At 39.0% G+C, this 12,951-nt stretch overlaps 1 protein-coding gene across 4 annotated transcripts in view; it reads right to left on the bottom strand.

The window, feature by feature from the left end:
- Positions 1 to 8,027: 8,027 nt before the first annotated feature.
- CERT1 (ceramide transporter 1) overlaps positions 8,028 to 12,951 on the bottom strand; it is a 98,922-nt gene continuing 93,998 nt past the window's right edge. For 3 of the 4 annotated variants that reach the window (XM_080925303.1, XM_080925302.1, XM_080925301.1), the window contains 3 exons: positions 12,473 to 12,602; positions 11,635 to 11,771; positions 10,888 to 11,051 (listed from right to left, as the gene is read on the bottom strand). In XM_080925303.1, the coding sequence (XP_080781429.1) occupies positions 11,644 to 11,771; positions 12,473 to 12,602 (258 nt within the window). In that variant the 3' untranslated portion in view covers positions 10,888 to 11,051; positions 11,635 to 11,643. Of the gene's footprint in view, positions 11,052 to 11,634; positions 11,772 to 12,472; positions 12,603 to 12,951 lie in introns of all 4 variants that reach the window. The other variant, XM_080925304.1, reaches the window with a different exon arrangement.

Genomic DNA, 12,951 nt, shown 5'->3' with positions numbered 1-12,951 from the left:
ATAAACTCTGCTCCAGTTGGGACCCACATGAAGACCAAGCCACACATCTGCTACATATATATGTGAGGGAGAAAGAGATAGGCAAAAGCCAGGTGGCATGCCAACTCGTGTATCGTGATGTACCGTTTCCCACTGTCCATCCTGCCTCCACGTGTCTCCTTTATTTGCTGTGGTTGAAATGAGCAGGAAGCACCCTCTGATGCATGTAGGTGGCAAAGATGATAGGATAGGGGAACTGCCAGCTGCTGTCTTACATTTCCTTGAGGAAACCTGACAAGAAATGATCCAAAAAGGAAGCTGCCGAGTCTGTGATGGTTGTAAAAGTTCTCTTGCCAAAGAGTTGGGGTGGCAGAAGCCTGAGGGAACAATTCTGGCACAGTTTTGCTTGAAAGCATGAAACAAGCAGTATTGATCTCAGGTGTTGCTTAACGGAAGGGAAGTGCCTCATTTCCAAGCATTCCGCCCATGAGGGGAGGCCCACGGAGAACACAGATCGGGTTCACATGACTCAGGCCAGGGCCTCATAAAATGCTTCCAAGAGAACTGTCAAGTTTGAGGCTTATCTAGCCTCGGTTTTGTGTGTGTGTGCAGGATAATGTAAGCTGTTTTCTCAGGGTGATGAATACAGCAGGGTGGGTGAGAGCATTTGCTGGCATCATGAGACCCCGAATTCAGATCCCAGGACCCATGAGAAAAGCTGAACTCCATGTGACTAGAACTCACCAGCATTAGGGAGAGGACAGATTATGAGGAATTTGCTAACTAGACAGCTACGGAGGAAGATACCTGAGGTCCTCTTCTGACCAATACATGTGCCCACACATTTTTGTGCAACACACACACACACACACACACATTTCTGTATCAATCAGCCTGCCCACCTGCTCACTTGTGCCAAGGCTCCTTTTGAAAGCTTACAACCACACAACCCTGTGTTAAGTAGCCAAAGCTTATTAACACTGACCTGCTGATCTAACCCTGGGATTTCTGCTTTTAAACAGAAAGCTCTTGGTGGAAAGCCTGTTTAACATTTGCAGGACAGAATGTACCTAGGCCAGTAGAAGTCAACCCTCAGCATCCCAGCAAGGGGAAAACAGCCCCCACCCCAATACATTTCTGACTTTTGGTGAATTATGCATATTATCAAATAAAAAATGAAAATATATACAAATAGGGGTTTAGTCGTATAATGACTGATTAACATGGATGGGTGAAGTACCAGGTTTAACACCCACCACTGGAGGCTGGAAAGGGTTTACTGGTTGAGAGCACTTGCTGTTCTTCCAGAGGACCCAGGCCCAGCAACCCCCATGGCAGCCAACAGTATAAAATGTCCCCCGTGGCTTTCTTAGTAACTCTTAGTCCTAATCCTTCCTCCTTCCCACTCCACAACGACCACCAGCAAGGTTTTCTTTCTCCCTTCATAGTTCCTGGGACTCACTAACCCCCTCTCTAGAATTTCTGCCTCTCCACACCCCCATTGGGTCCCTGTTTACTGTCCTGGTACCTGCTCTTACTCCAAGTTATATACTCACATCTAACCATGTGAACTAATGTTCACAGGTAAGAGAACTTGGGCTGTATGTTTTTTTGGGTTGGGTTACCTTGCTCACCATAAATTTTCTAGTTCTGTTGACTTACCCACAGATCTCATTTTTTTCTTCCCTACACAGAATTCTACTGTGTATGTATACCACGTTTTCATTAGCCACTTCCCAGTTGAAGGGCATATTGCTTGCTCCATTTCTTAAGTATTGGAAACAGGAGTGACTGAGCACATGATCAGTGGAACAGGGTGTTGAGTACTTTGGGCATGTGGCAGGGAGTAGGAGAGCTGGGGCATATAAGCTCCACTTAGCTTTTTCAGTGTTTGGAAGCCCACACATGGTGAATGAGGATTCGAGTTTTCCCACACCTACTAAAGTGTTTGTCAAGTGTCCCCATTTGGGATAAGGTAAAAAATCTCAAAGTAGATTTACTTTGCATTTTCCTTATTGGTAAGGATGCTGGACACTTTTAAGGATATTTCTTAGCCATTTGTTTATTTTGAGATCCGAAGCCCACTTTTCAAATTGGCTCATTTAGCCGGTAGTGGTAGTGCGCGCCTTCAATCCCCGGCACGTGGGGAAAGGCAGAGACGGGTGGATCTCTGAGTTCAAGGCCAGCCTGGTCTACAAATCGAGCTGCAGGACTACACAGAGAACCCCTGTCCAAAAAAAAAAAAAAAAAAAAAAAAAAAAAAAAAAAAAAAAAAAAAAACCAGACAAAAATAAAAATACAAACAACAAAAACAACACAAAGCAAAATATTGTTTTCTTTAAAAAAACTTTTTATATTCTGGATATTATTCCTCTATCAGATGTATAGTTGGCAAAAATTCTTGCCAACTCTATGGTCTTCCACACTTGTTTTCATAGTACAAAAGCTTTCTAGTTTTACGAGGTCCCATCTGTCAGCTGGTAACCTTAATTCATGAGGGAATAGAGTCCTAATTGTGTCTATGTTTTGTAGGGGACTTGTCTGTTTTCTTCTAGCAATTTCAGGTTTCCTCTTGAGGTCTTTGGTTCATTTGGAGTTTAATTTTGTTCAGGGTGAGATACAGGTCTAATTCCAATCAGCACCACTAGATGATACTTTTCCCCCAGGGTGTATTTTTGGTAACTTTACCAAATATGAGATGATTTCACTCATTTGAGTTTTCTGTTTTGTCACATCTACATGTCTGTCTGCTTTTTGTGCCAATACTGTGATGCTTTTATTAGTGTAGCTCTGCAATAGTATCTTAAGAACAATCTTGAAATCTGGTATGGGCAACCCTTCCCAGCTTCTTGTTACTCAGGACCCTTTGTCTCTTTTGTGTTTGCATCCAAATTTTAGTGTGGGTTTTTCTATTTCTATGAAGAATGCTGTGGGGATTTTGATTGGTATTACATTGAATCTGTAAATTGCTTCTTTACTCAGCATGAATTCTACTAACCCATAAGCATGGGGTGCCTTTCCATTTTCTAGTCTCTCTCATCTTTCTTCCCAGATCTTAAGTATTCATTGTAGATGTCTCACACTCCTGGGTCTTCTCTCCCTCCCACTATTTTATTTCTGTCACCAGTGGGAGTTTCCATGACCTCTTCCTGTTTATCTGTGTACTGTAAAGTTGATTTCTTTTCCACCTTGCCACTCTACTGAAAATGTTGGTCACTTCTTATGTTTTCTGGTGGGTTTTGGGTGTTCTCTCATGTAAGATATCCTCTGCAAACAGGGATTTGACTTAATTTACTATTTGTGTCTCTTCAGATAATTTTTCTAACTAGTACTTCAAGCACTAATGTTGAAAAGGAGTGGAGGATAGTGGATAGCCCTGTCCTTGATTTTAGTGGAATCGCTTTTAGTTTTTCTCCATTTAGAGTGATGTCGGATGTGTCTGTCACATGTTCTTTATGGTGTTGGGGTCTGTTTCCTCTGGTCATTCTCTAGGACTTTTTATCATGAAGGTGATGTTGAAGTTTGTTCAAGGTTTTTTCTGCATCTATTAGGATAATTACAATATCTGTGTTTAAGCCCATTTATATGTCGTATACATTTACTGAGTTTGCACACGATGAACCATCCCTTCACCTTTGGCATAAAGCAAATTTGGTCATGATGATTTCAATATATGCCTGTATTGTTTTGTATGCATTTTACTGAATATTTTAAATCTATGCTCACCAGAAATACTGGCTGCTGCTTCTTCCAATTCCATGTAACTTTGAAAATAAAGCATCTTCCTATAAGATCTAATTTTTTTTTAGTTGTTCTAAAGATACTGCATGCTCTGCAGACTCATCCTCCACATGTTTTCCCTTGAAGCCTCTGCTGGTCTGTCAAGCTCCTCAGAGCAGCTCTAAGAAGACTGCAACATCTTGAGTTCTCTTTCTTGCTGATTTTTCAATGTGGGTACTTAGAGCTTTTGGACTGCATTTTATATATTTCAGAGGGTTTCAATGTTAGCATTTTAATTACAGGATCTTTTCTTTCTTAATTTCTTCTTTTATTCAGTCATCACAGTGATATGCTGTTTAGTCTCCTTGACTTTGCATTACTAGAGACTTCCTTGCTGTTGATTCACTGTACTGTGATCAGAAAGGATGCAGTTATTTCAAATTTTCTCAACTTAAGGTGTTGTGTCCCAGGATGTGCACTATATTAGAGATGCTTCAACGGGTTGCTGACTAGAATGTGTATTGTTATCTGGCCAAATATTCTGTATACATTTATTAGGTATGCACTCATTTGATGTATGATGCTTTAATTTTTTTATGCTAATGACTGTGCAATACTGAAATCATCCCTTACTACCCAGTTGGGAGTTAATTTGCGCCTTTAGGTATATGCTTTTGGTAAGTGGATTTACTCGAGTTTGGTGCATATGTTTAAGAGTATGTCAATTTGGTTAATTGTTCTATTGACTAGAATGGAGTGTCTATTTTTCTGATTTTTGTTTGAAATCTATTTTGTCAGACACTAGAATATGGACACCCTGCTACTTCCTTGTTTCGTTTGCTTGGTATATTTTTCTCATCCTGCCACTTTAAGGTGATTTTTATCTTTTAAAAAAGCATTTTGTAGACAACAGAAATGGATATTGTTTCTTAATCCATTCAACTAACCCGTGTTTTGATAGGGTTGAAGCCATTTAGTATGTGGATTGCTATCAGTTTTTCCTGTTTGTGTTACCAGTGTTATTGTTTCAGTGATCATAGCTTCATTTTCTTTATAGTCTCTTGAAGTATTGCTTCCAGTATTCTCTGTGGAGCTGGTATATAGCCTGTTTTACAATGGAAGAATTCTTTCTCTAACCATGGCAAATAGTTTTATTGGGCAGTTTAGGTTGGCAACTGTTTTTCTTCCTTCCTTCTTTCCTTCCTTCCTTCCTTCCTTCTTTCCTTCCTTCCTTCCTTTCCTTCCTTCCTTCTTTTGTGAGAGGGGTTCTTCATGTAGCCTTGACTGTCCTGGAACTTGCTCTGTAGACCAAGGTGGCCTTGAACTCACAGAGGTCTGCCTACCTCTGCCACCGGAGTGCTGAGTTTAAAGGTGTGTGCCACCACTACCTGGTGTATCACTGGTCTTTTAGAACCTGAAGTACGTTGCTCCCGGCTCTTCTGGCTTTTGAAGTTTCCATTACATTCTGTTGAGTTTTTCTTTAGATGATATTTGTGGTTTTTCTTCAACATTTAGCATCCTCTTTGTTCTATGTATTTAATGCTTTGACTATCTTGCGAGTTCTTTTCTGGTCTCAGTTGAGGTTCTGTGTGCTTCTTGTATCTGATGGGTACATCTTTCCTTAATTTGGTAAAGGTTCTTCTATGGTCCTATTAATATTTGACCTTAGATATTTGCCTTTTCATGGTGTCCCATTTTGTTACCAGTGTTGTTTCAGTGATCATAGCTTCATTTTCTTTATAGTCTCTTGAAGTATTGCTTCCAGTATTCCAGTCCCATTTTGCACGCGCATGTGTGTGTGTGTGAAAAAGAAATCCAACTTTTTTTGCTTATGTGGTCTAATTCTTTGTCTTCAAGTCCTGATGATATATCTTCTACCCAAATCACTCGCCTTGTCTGTCCCTTGAGTTTTATAGTTGAGTTTTAAATTTTCATCTTGATTTAAACTCAAATTTTCTTTAGTATGTCTACATTGTTTTTAAATCCCAAATGCCTTGTTATATTCAGCCCTGCTTGTGTTTTCTTGTATGTCACTGTTACTGCGTATTAACGCTATTGTCTAAGTTCATTGAGTTGTCAGTGTCTTCATTAAACTCCCTGAATTCCTTGATGACACAATTACTCTTTCACATTCAGTCTCTTGGTTGTTCATCCAGGTAATTCTCATTTGAGAACACTTTTAGTAGTGGTGGGGTTTGAGGTAGGGAGGCATGGTATCTTGACCTTTCATATTGGTTGTGGTTTTGCATATGAACATCTTCTGGTAGTTGTTTGTTTGACGTGGAACTCTAAGTTGCTTCTATTGAGTGGAAGTCTGGTTTGGGTTTTGCTTTTGCCCCCTTCCCGCCTGCACACCATCCACATCAGGTGTGTGGTTGGTAGGTCAATCGCTCAGGTTGTTTTGATTTTGAATTTAAGGGGTAGCAGTGATCCCAATTCACTAAGAAAAAAAAAAAAGCATGTGAATGGTACAAACCAATGGATCTGCTTGGGCTGATGTGCAAGCTGTGTTACCTGTGCTACACCAAGGAGTACGCAGATGATGTGGGTAGGCCAGAGTCTGGGGCATTCATGAGGCTAGGCCAATATACAGGCTGTGCCGTGCAATTGAGGCTACTAGGCCTGAAGGGTAGGGGTAGCATAAGCAGGTGAGGTTCCAAAGGCTGACCTAATTGGACAGTATACAGGGTTTGCAAGTTGGGGCTCAATTTTGGGATTGGGGAAGGTGCATGGGGGCTAAGGTCCAGGAAACTCACTAGACTAGAAAGAAAGGCAGCATGTGAGACCTAGGCTAGACCTGGAGAGTAGGCACATATATGCTCAGTAAATAATTACTGTACAGTGAGAATTTATAAGTGTGAACAAGGACCACGTTTGATCTTAACACCATAAAAATATGGACACAAAAATATTCTGAGAAGAGTTTTGTGTGCTGGAGAATTACTGGTAAGTATTCTGATTGCTAAAATGGTTTATAACCCGATTATACCTTGACTTAGCTGCACTTTGCTGTTTAATCTAGTGACTACTCATACCCCCCATTCGAATACATAGTAGAAACAGACACAGTAAACAAACCTGGATAGAATCAAAGTTTGCTATTTTCTTGGAGGCAATTTTGGAATTGGCAGGTAGCCCAGAAAAGTGCTGTGTCAGAACATGTCCACAAGTTAAATCTATGAAATACTTTGGATTTGTCTGTAGTGATGTTTTCTGTCTTGTCTCATCTTTCAGTGGGAGGACAAGAAGTCAAGGCACCAAATGGTAGTTGTGATGACCAATTCTAATAGTTGTCTTGATTGGATTAATGAACATACAGGGCATTCAGGCAAACCTTTGTGTGTGTAAAGCATTTGTGGAGAGGCCTATTTGATGGGGGAGGATCAACCGGTGTTGATTCGGTGCTTGTTTACAAAGAGGCTTTCTCTCTGTAGCCCTGGCTGGCCCTGAACGGAAGAGATCCATCTGCCTCTGCCTCCTGAGTGCTAAAATCAGAGGTGTGCACGACTCTGTTTTGCTGATGTGATTTTTTTTTACAGGTGCACAGAATGTAACGGGGTCAAGGAGGCACACGGTCAGTCAATTACCTGTAAGAATGCCTAAGTGGACTGTGCATGAAACTTTGAAGGTGAAGAGTAAGTTGTTGTGGAAACATTAGGATACTGGAGACTATGGGAAATTAGCTGAAGAAAGATGCAGGTACCAAGTAGAGCCAGCTCAAGGGAGAGAGTGTGACCACCATCCCAAATGAGGTAGCTGGCTTATATTTAACAGGTCACACTTAACACTCTGAACACTAGAGATGAAATATGTTCAGTGCTTTTCAACACAATCAAAGGGAAATTCCAGTGAGTACAAGTCCACACTTCCTGTGATTATTGTTCTAGGACTGCAACAAGCAGAGATGATATTTCTTAGATAAATGAGAAATTACGTATTCATAATTAAGAGCATATGGGTGAATACACATTATGTGTATGTGAATCACAGGTGCGGCATTTCTAGTTTAGAAACTCAGAAAAGGCTATGTGGCTTCACTCTCTGCCTCTAAGACTTTTAAGTGTAATTCATAATAAATTAATTTCAGTTGCAATCCATTATACACATATGCACAACGCACAGGGCAGAAGACTGATAGAACACTTACTAAGGTATGTGATGTTTTGATTTTTAACAAACATTAGGTTGTTCCCTCAGAGTTTTCCTGATCCCTAATGAGATTATAAATAGGATTACTGAATTGGAATAATTAAAGGAAATTACCTAGAACAGTACCTTGGGGTTAAGGAAAACAAATCAAGCAAGCGAGCATATTTGTCCATATTTTAATACTTCTCCACTTTTAAATACTGGTTTTAATTTTGTGATTGTAACATGGAAGATCCATCTTTTATATTTTTTAAAAAACATCAGAATCATAAAGCTATTATAGTTACACTCTACACACTCCCAAGGTACTTTAGAATGATTATGTTTTGAGTTTGTAGACGAACAATGACAACAATCAAATATATCGTCTGTACAGCCTGGACTAAATACTGGTCGTGTCTGATCTGACAAACAACTGATAAGCTTAAAGATAACCAGCACAATTTCACAAGTGAACCAGCTCAGCCCAGCTAAAGTTCTGCAGCGACTGACACTGACACTGTATAGGCGTATAAAGTCGTCATGAAAACCAACAGATGAGAACCATGGTTCCGTTATCTTACTTTGCCTGCACACACCTCTCTCAGCTTCCTCCCTCTCCTTTGCTGCTCCTCCTGTAGCAAGAGCAAATCAAGTTTCTCCACCTCAAATATGGAGTCCTAGGTCCCAAGAGGAGCACTGTGCTCTCTTGTCACCTTCACTCACATGCAGGGGCAAATCCCTACATCACCAGTATTTTTCGGGTGTCTAACATCACAAAATAATCCAGTAGAACTGAGTAAAGGGGCTTGTTTTGGGGTGTGTGGGATGGGGGCTTGGGCCAAGAAAAATACCCAGGTATGAAGAAACATAATATTCAGTATGTAGGATTAGCCAAATGAAAGTCATTCTTGAGGGTCTGAATATTATAACATGGCCAGTGCTCCTCCTAACTGTGACTAATACTTTCAGCATTTCTGAATTCAACTCTAAATGTGACTGGGCAGGGTTATCTCCAATAAAGTACCAGTCAATTACTGAAAGGTAAAATGATCATTGCTTATCTTTTTTACTACAAACATTTTTAGTGTAACATTTTATTTACAGAATAAATTATAAAAGATTATCACATTTAGTGCAAACGCAACTGGTGATAATTAGATGCAGATCCTGCTTCATACACTTTGCACATGTTTGTAAAATAAACCTATTCAATTTAGTTTTGAAAGAGTTATTTGCTTGGTTCATCATAGTTACCAGAAATGCAAACAGGAACATTTATAGTTGGGCGTAGAGAATTTTGTTCTTGCCTTTTTTTTTTTAGCTTTTTGTTTTTGTTTTGTTTTTTCCCCCCCAAGATTCCCACCAGTGCCTATGGCAAATAAACTTTCCCTCCCAGCCCTCCCCGTTCTCCCATCCCAACCCCACAGCTGATTGCAAAATAAAATACACATCTGAGGTATAAACTTTTCTTTTTAAACATCATAATATAAAATGTTAACCGGTGATGTAAACTGGTGTGATAACCTGTCTCCCTTGCCTTCCTAGTATTACCACCACATAGGCACTTTTCCACAGAGTCAAAGTGTGAATAGCATTTCTGTAATAAGGCATATTCCATGCACATCATTTAGAGAAAGGTAAATCAAAAATATAAAATATTTATGGGACATGAAACTGCGTGCATGTAATGTAAGCTCTATGTTTTATATGAACTTTTCTCTCTGTACAGAGTAATAAATATCATTCTATCTGATGCAAGTGATTCACTTCCAGGATTGTGCATATTAAGTGATCAGACTAATCCCATCATTAAATGATCACACCTTGCATTCATCTTTAGACTCCATTTCAATGTATGGAATATATACAGGTCATGTTTTACATGACATGACTTTCTGCTTTACAAAAGGGTCTGATTTGTGTTTCTAAGGAGAGGAACAAGTCAGCAAAGCATCTACAAATGTCTGATTTACATAAATACATCTGCTTGTAAACACAATCAAGAGTTTGAAGTGGGCAGTCATCTCAGCTGAAGTGAGTACCATTCCTTGCCTCAACTCCATGCTTCAAAGTTTTTCATAGAGGACTACAACTAAATCAGGTATTTTACATGTTGGCTTCTCATAGCAACGAAAAACAGCATTTCAGTTTGATAGTGTGGAATTTCACTGCTCTGCTAAAATTTATGATCAAGAGGCAAATTGGAGTATTGTTCAGATTTTCTATATATACCTTCAATAAATCATTTAAAGTGATCCACGCTAGAAAAACTACCATATTTGTTACAGAATACTAGAAAAATTAAATCAAATGTCAAATTCAAACAGTCTGATTTGGTTTATCAAGTAATACCATATATTCTCTTACAAATTTCAGGGAAAATATGAACCCACTTTATCCTGACCTCTGTATATAAAGTACTCTATACCCATAAGAGATGTACAGTCGTCTCTGACTGGAGGCAGGCAGGACCAATTTAAAAATTACCAAATTGTGTTTGTAACAAACTGAAAAACGTTGGTAGCACACAGTACACAACCAAATCTATAATAAAAATATAAAGACATCTGGGGGTAAAGCTTTTCACTCTTCCTCCATCAGAACAACGTTCTTCATGGGAGTAAGACTATAGAAAAGGCAAAATCACAGGTTATTGACAGTCCTCAGTTATGAAGAGATACACAACATGAATCCTTATAGAAATCAGCAGCAATAGATTCAATGATTATACAAAGCAAAAAGGTCAAAAACTTCTGGACACAGACACAGACGGTAGGCCTGTAAAAAGAAGCCCATCTGAATATTTGGTGCACAGAGAGCACATGCCTCAGGTGCATTCAACTTTTGTGCTTTTCTTTTGTGCACAAAACCTGATACAACTGAGGATCTTAGGCTGGACCATGGTAAATAAAAAATTCTGAAAAAGTTCCTTAAAATTAAAGCATTGGTTAATTCCTAGTTGTAATTCAAAGTTATTTTTTTCCACTCCTAGGAGCAAGCAAATAAAAATACAGCCATATACATGTGAGTCTCCATGTATTTATAGTGACACGCTGAGCGAGGAGGCCTAGCAGGAGATGGCGAGATACCCAGCTTTACTACTGCAGTGTGTTTCTTCCTGGTCACACACAAGGCTGTAGATCCTGCGTTCCAGCTTAGAGGATTCTTTTTTTTTTCCTTCTTTCTCCAACATGGAATGTCACACAGCCTTGCTTCAGGCACTGCAGGGGGAAAATGACAAGTAAAAACCTAAGCAATAGCAATGTGTCAGTAAAAACACAAAGACAGCCAGAATGATGGCCCATCCTCTACGGTCATGGAGTAAACAGAATCTATGCCACTTATCTTTACAGGATTTTTACTCTTGCAAATGTCAAATTATTGACCTTATAGGTTTGAAAATATATCCTCTGTAAGCAACAGAAAATATAAGGGGATCTTTTGGAAGTTATAGGAGAAACACATGAAGAGCAATGTGATGTAAATAAAGAGGTTTCTCAGGTATACTTGACCTTTAGTATAGATGAACATGTACATATGAAAGTCTAAAAAGGTACATACAAAAAGTAACTAGTTTCTGGCAAGGTGTAACACAGGGAGTTAGTTGGCATTTCTTATATTTTCTACATATATAACACTGATATTTCTTTTATATTAGTAGAAAAATGGATAACAAAACATGTCTAAGACTACAATCCTCTATTTGGGAACATAAAACATTTTCAACACCTCCTTCTAATAACTGGTTGAATTTTACTACCTGCAGAGTCCTACTAGTCAACAAGGTTTATAGATTCTCCGTACCTGTTAATACTAAAACAGAATTGGTTTGCCTGCAGTTTTTTCCTGGACATAAGAAGTAAAACGTTTTAGAAACTTAGGGTATTCTCGCTTTGCCACTGCTCTTAACACCGAGGCTGGCGCCCATCCGCCCGGGTTCACTGTAAATAAAGGAAAGCAGAACCGATTAAGATGTGATTCTCCACCGACCCGTGAAGTACCTACTGTGCTCCTTCTCCTCTCCTTTCCAGACATTCTATGTTAAATAGCTAACATTTAAGCTGAAACTATTCATCCCCTAATACCAACCCATCAGACATTAACAGGTGGCAAGAAAGGATGAATTCTCTTTCTAAAGTAGTCCTGATTCTCCCCAATATCATGGAAATACTAACACAGCAACATTTAAAGTTATTTGCTATAACTAAGTAGCAGTAAGTGTTTCTTTAAAGATTTGAATAGTTATGTGTTTGAATAACAAAGGCCATTTGAGTATTTGGGACTGCAGATGCAGAAAAGGACAGTAAGAAACCAAAACAAATGGGAGACAGGGCTGCCCAGCAGTGAGTCAGAATAAAGTCAGCATGTATCCTACCAGGCAACTATTAATAAAATGGCTCTTAAAACCAAGGATGTATGACCTATGGATAAAGTTTAAAAATGTATGCACCTACTCATAACTTTAAAAATTCTCATATACTAATTCTAAGGTAGAAATTCAGACATGTAGACTTTAATGTCTTTTACACAATTCTATATATAACTTATCTCCAGGTTAAAGACTAGTAAATTGGATATTTCTATATAGACAATGGTTAAGAACCTATGAAATACCAATCAGAACAAAAAAGAACTTACATACCATTAGCTACATATGTAATCTTGCACAAAATGTTGTCTCTGCTTATCTCCTGATCACCCTCTGGTGGGCTTACTAAAGTCTGACAAATCATAGCAACATTGATTTTGGCACGGACACATCGATTGTTCAGCTGTCAAGGCAAACACACAAGATTGCATTACTTTATAGAATATTCCTTAGTTTATAATCTCTGTTGCTCTATTACTGCATTTGTTTACACTGTTATAAAGACTCCAGTAAAATTTCCTCAAAATAACAGATACATGCTGTTTTTGTTGTTCACAAGTGCTTCACCTGCAGGTTTGAGCACCATGTATGTGCAGTGCCCACAGAGGCAGAAGAGGGTGTCAGGTCCCCTGAGATAAGTTACAGTTATGAGCCACCATATTGGTGCTAGGAGTTACACCGAGTCATTTGGAAGAGCAGCCAGTACTTTTGAGCCATCTTTCCAGCTCTCATTTAAAATCTTACAATCACCA

Source organism: Micromys minutus (genome assembly GCF_963924665.1).
Source record: "Micromys minutus genome assembly, chromosome: 11".
NCBI classification, from domain to species: domain Eukaryota; kingdom Metazoa; phylum Chordata; class Mammalia; order Rodentia; family Muridae; genus Micromys; species Micromys minutus.
The sequence above is the reverse complement of the archived record's forward strand: the minus strand, read 5'-3'. Positions and strand labels throughout refer to the sequence as shown.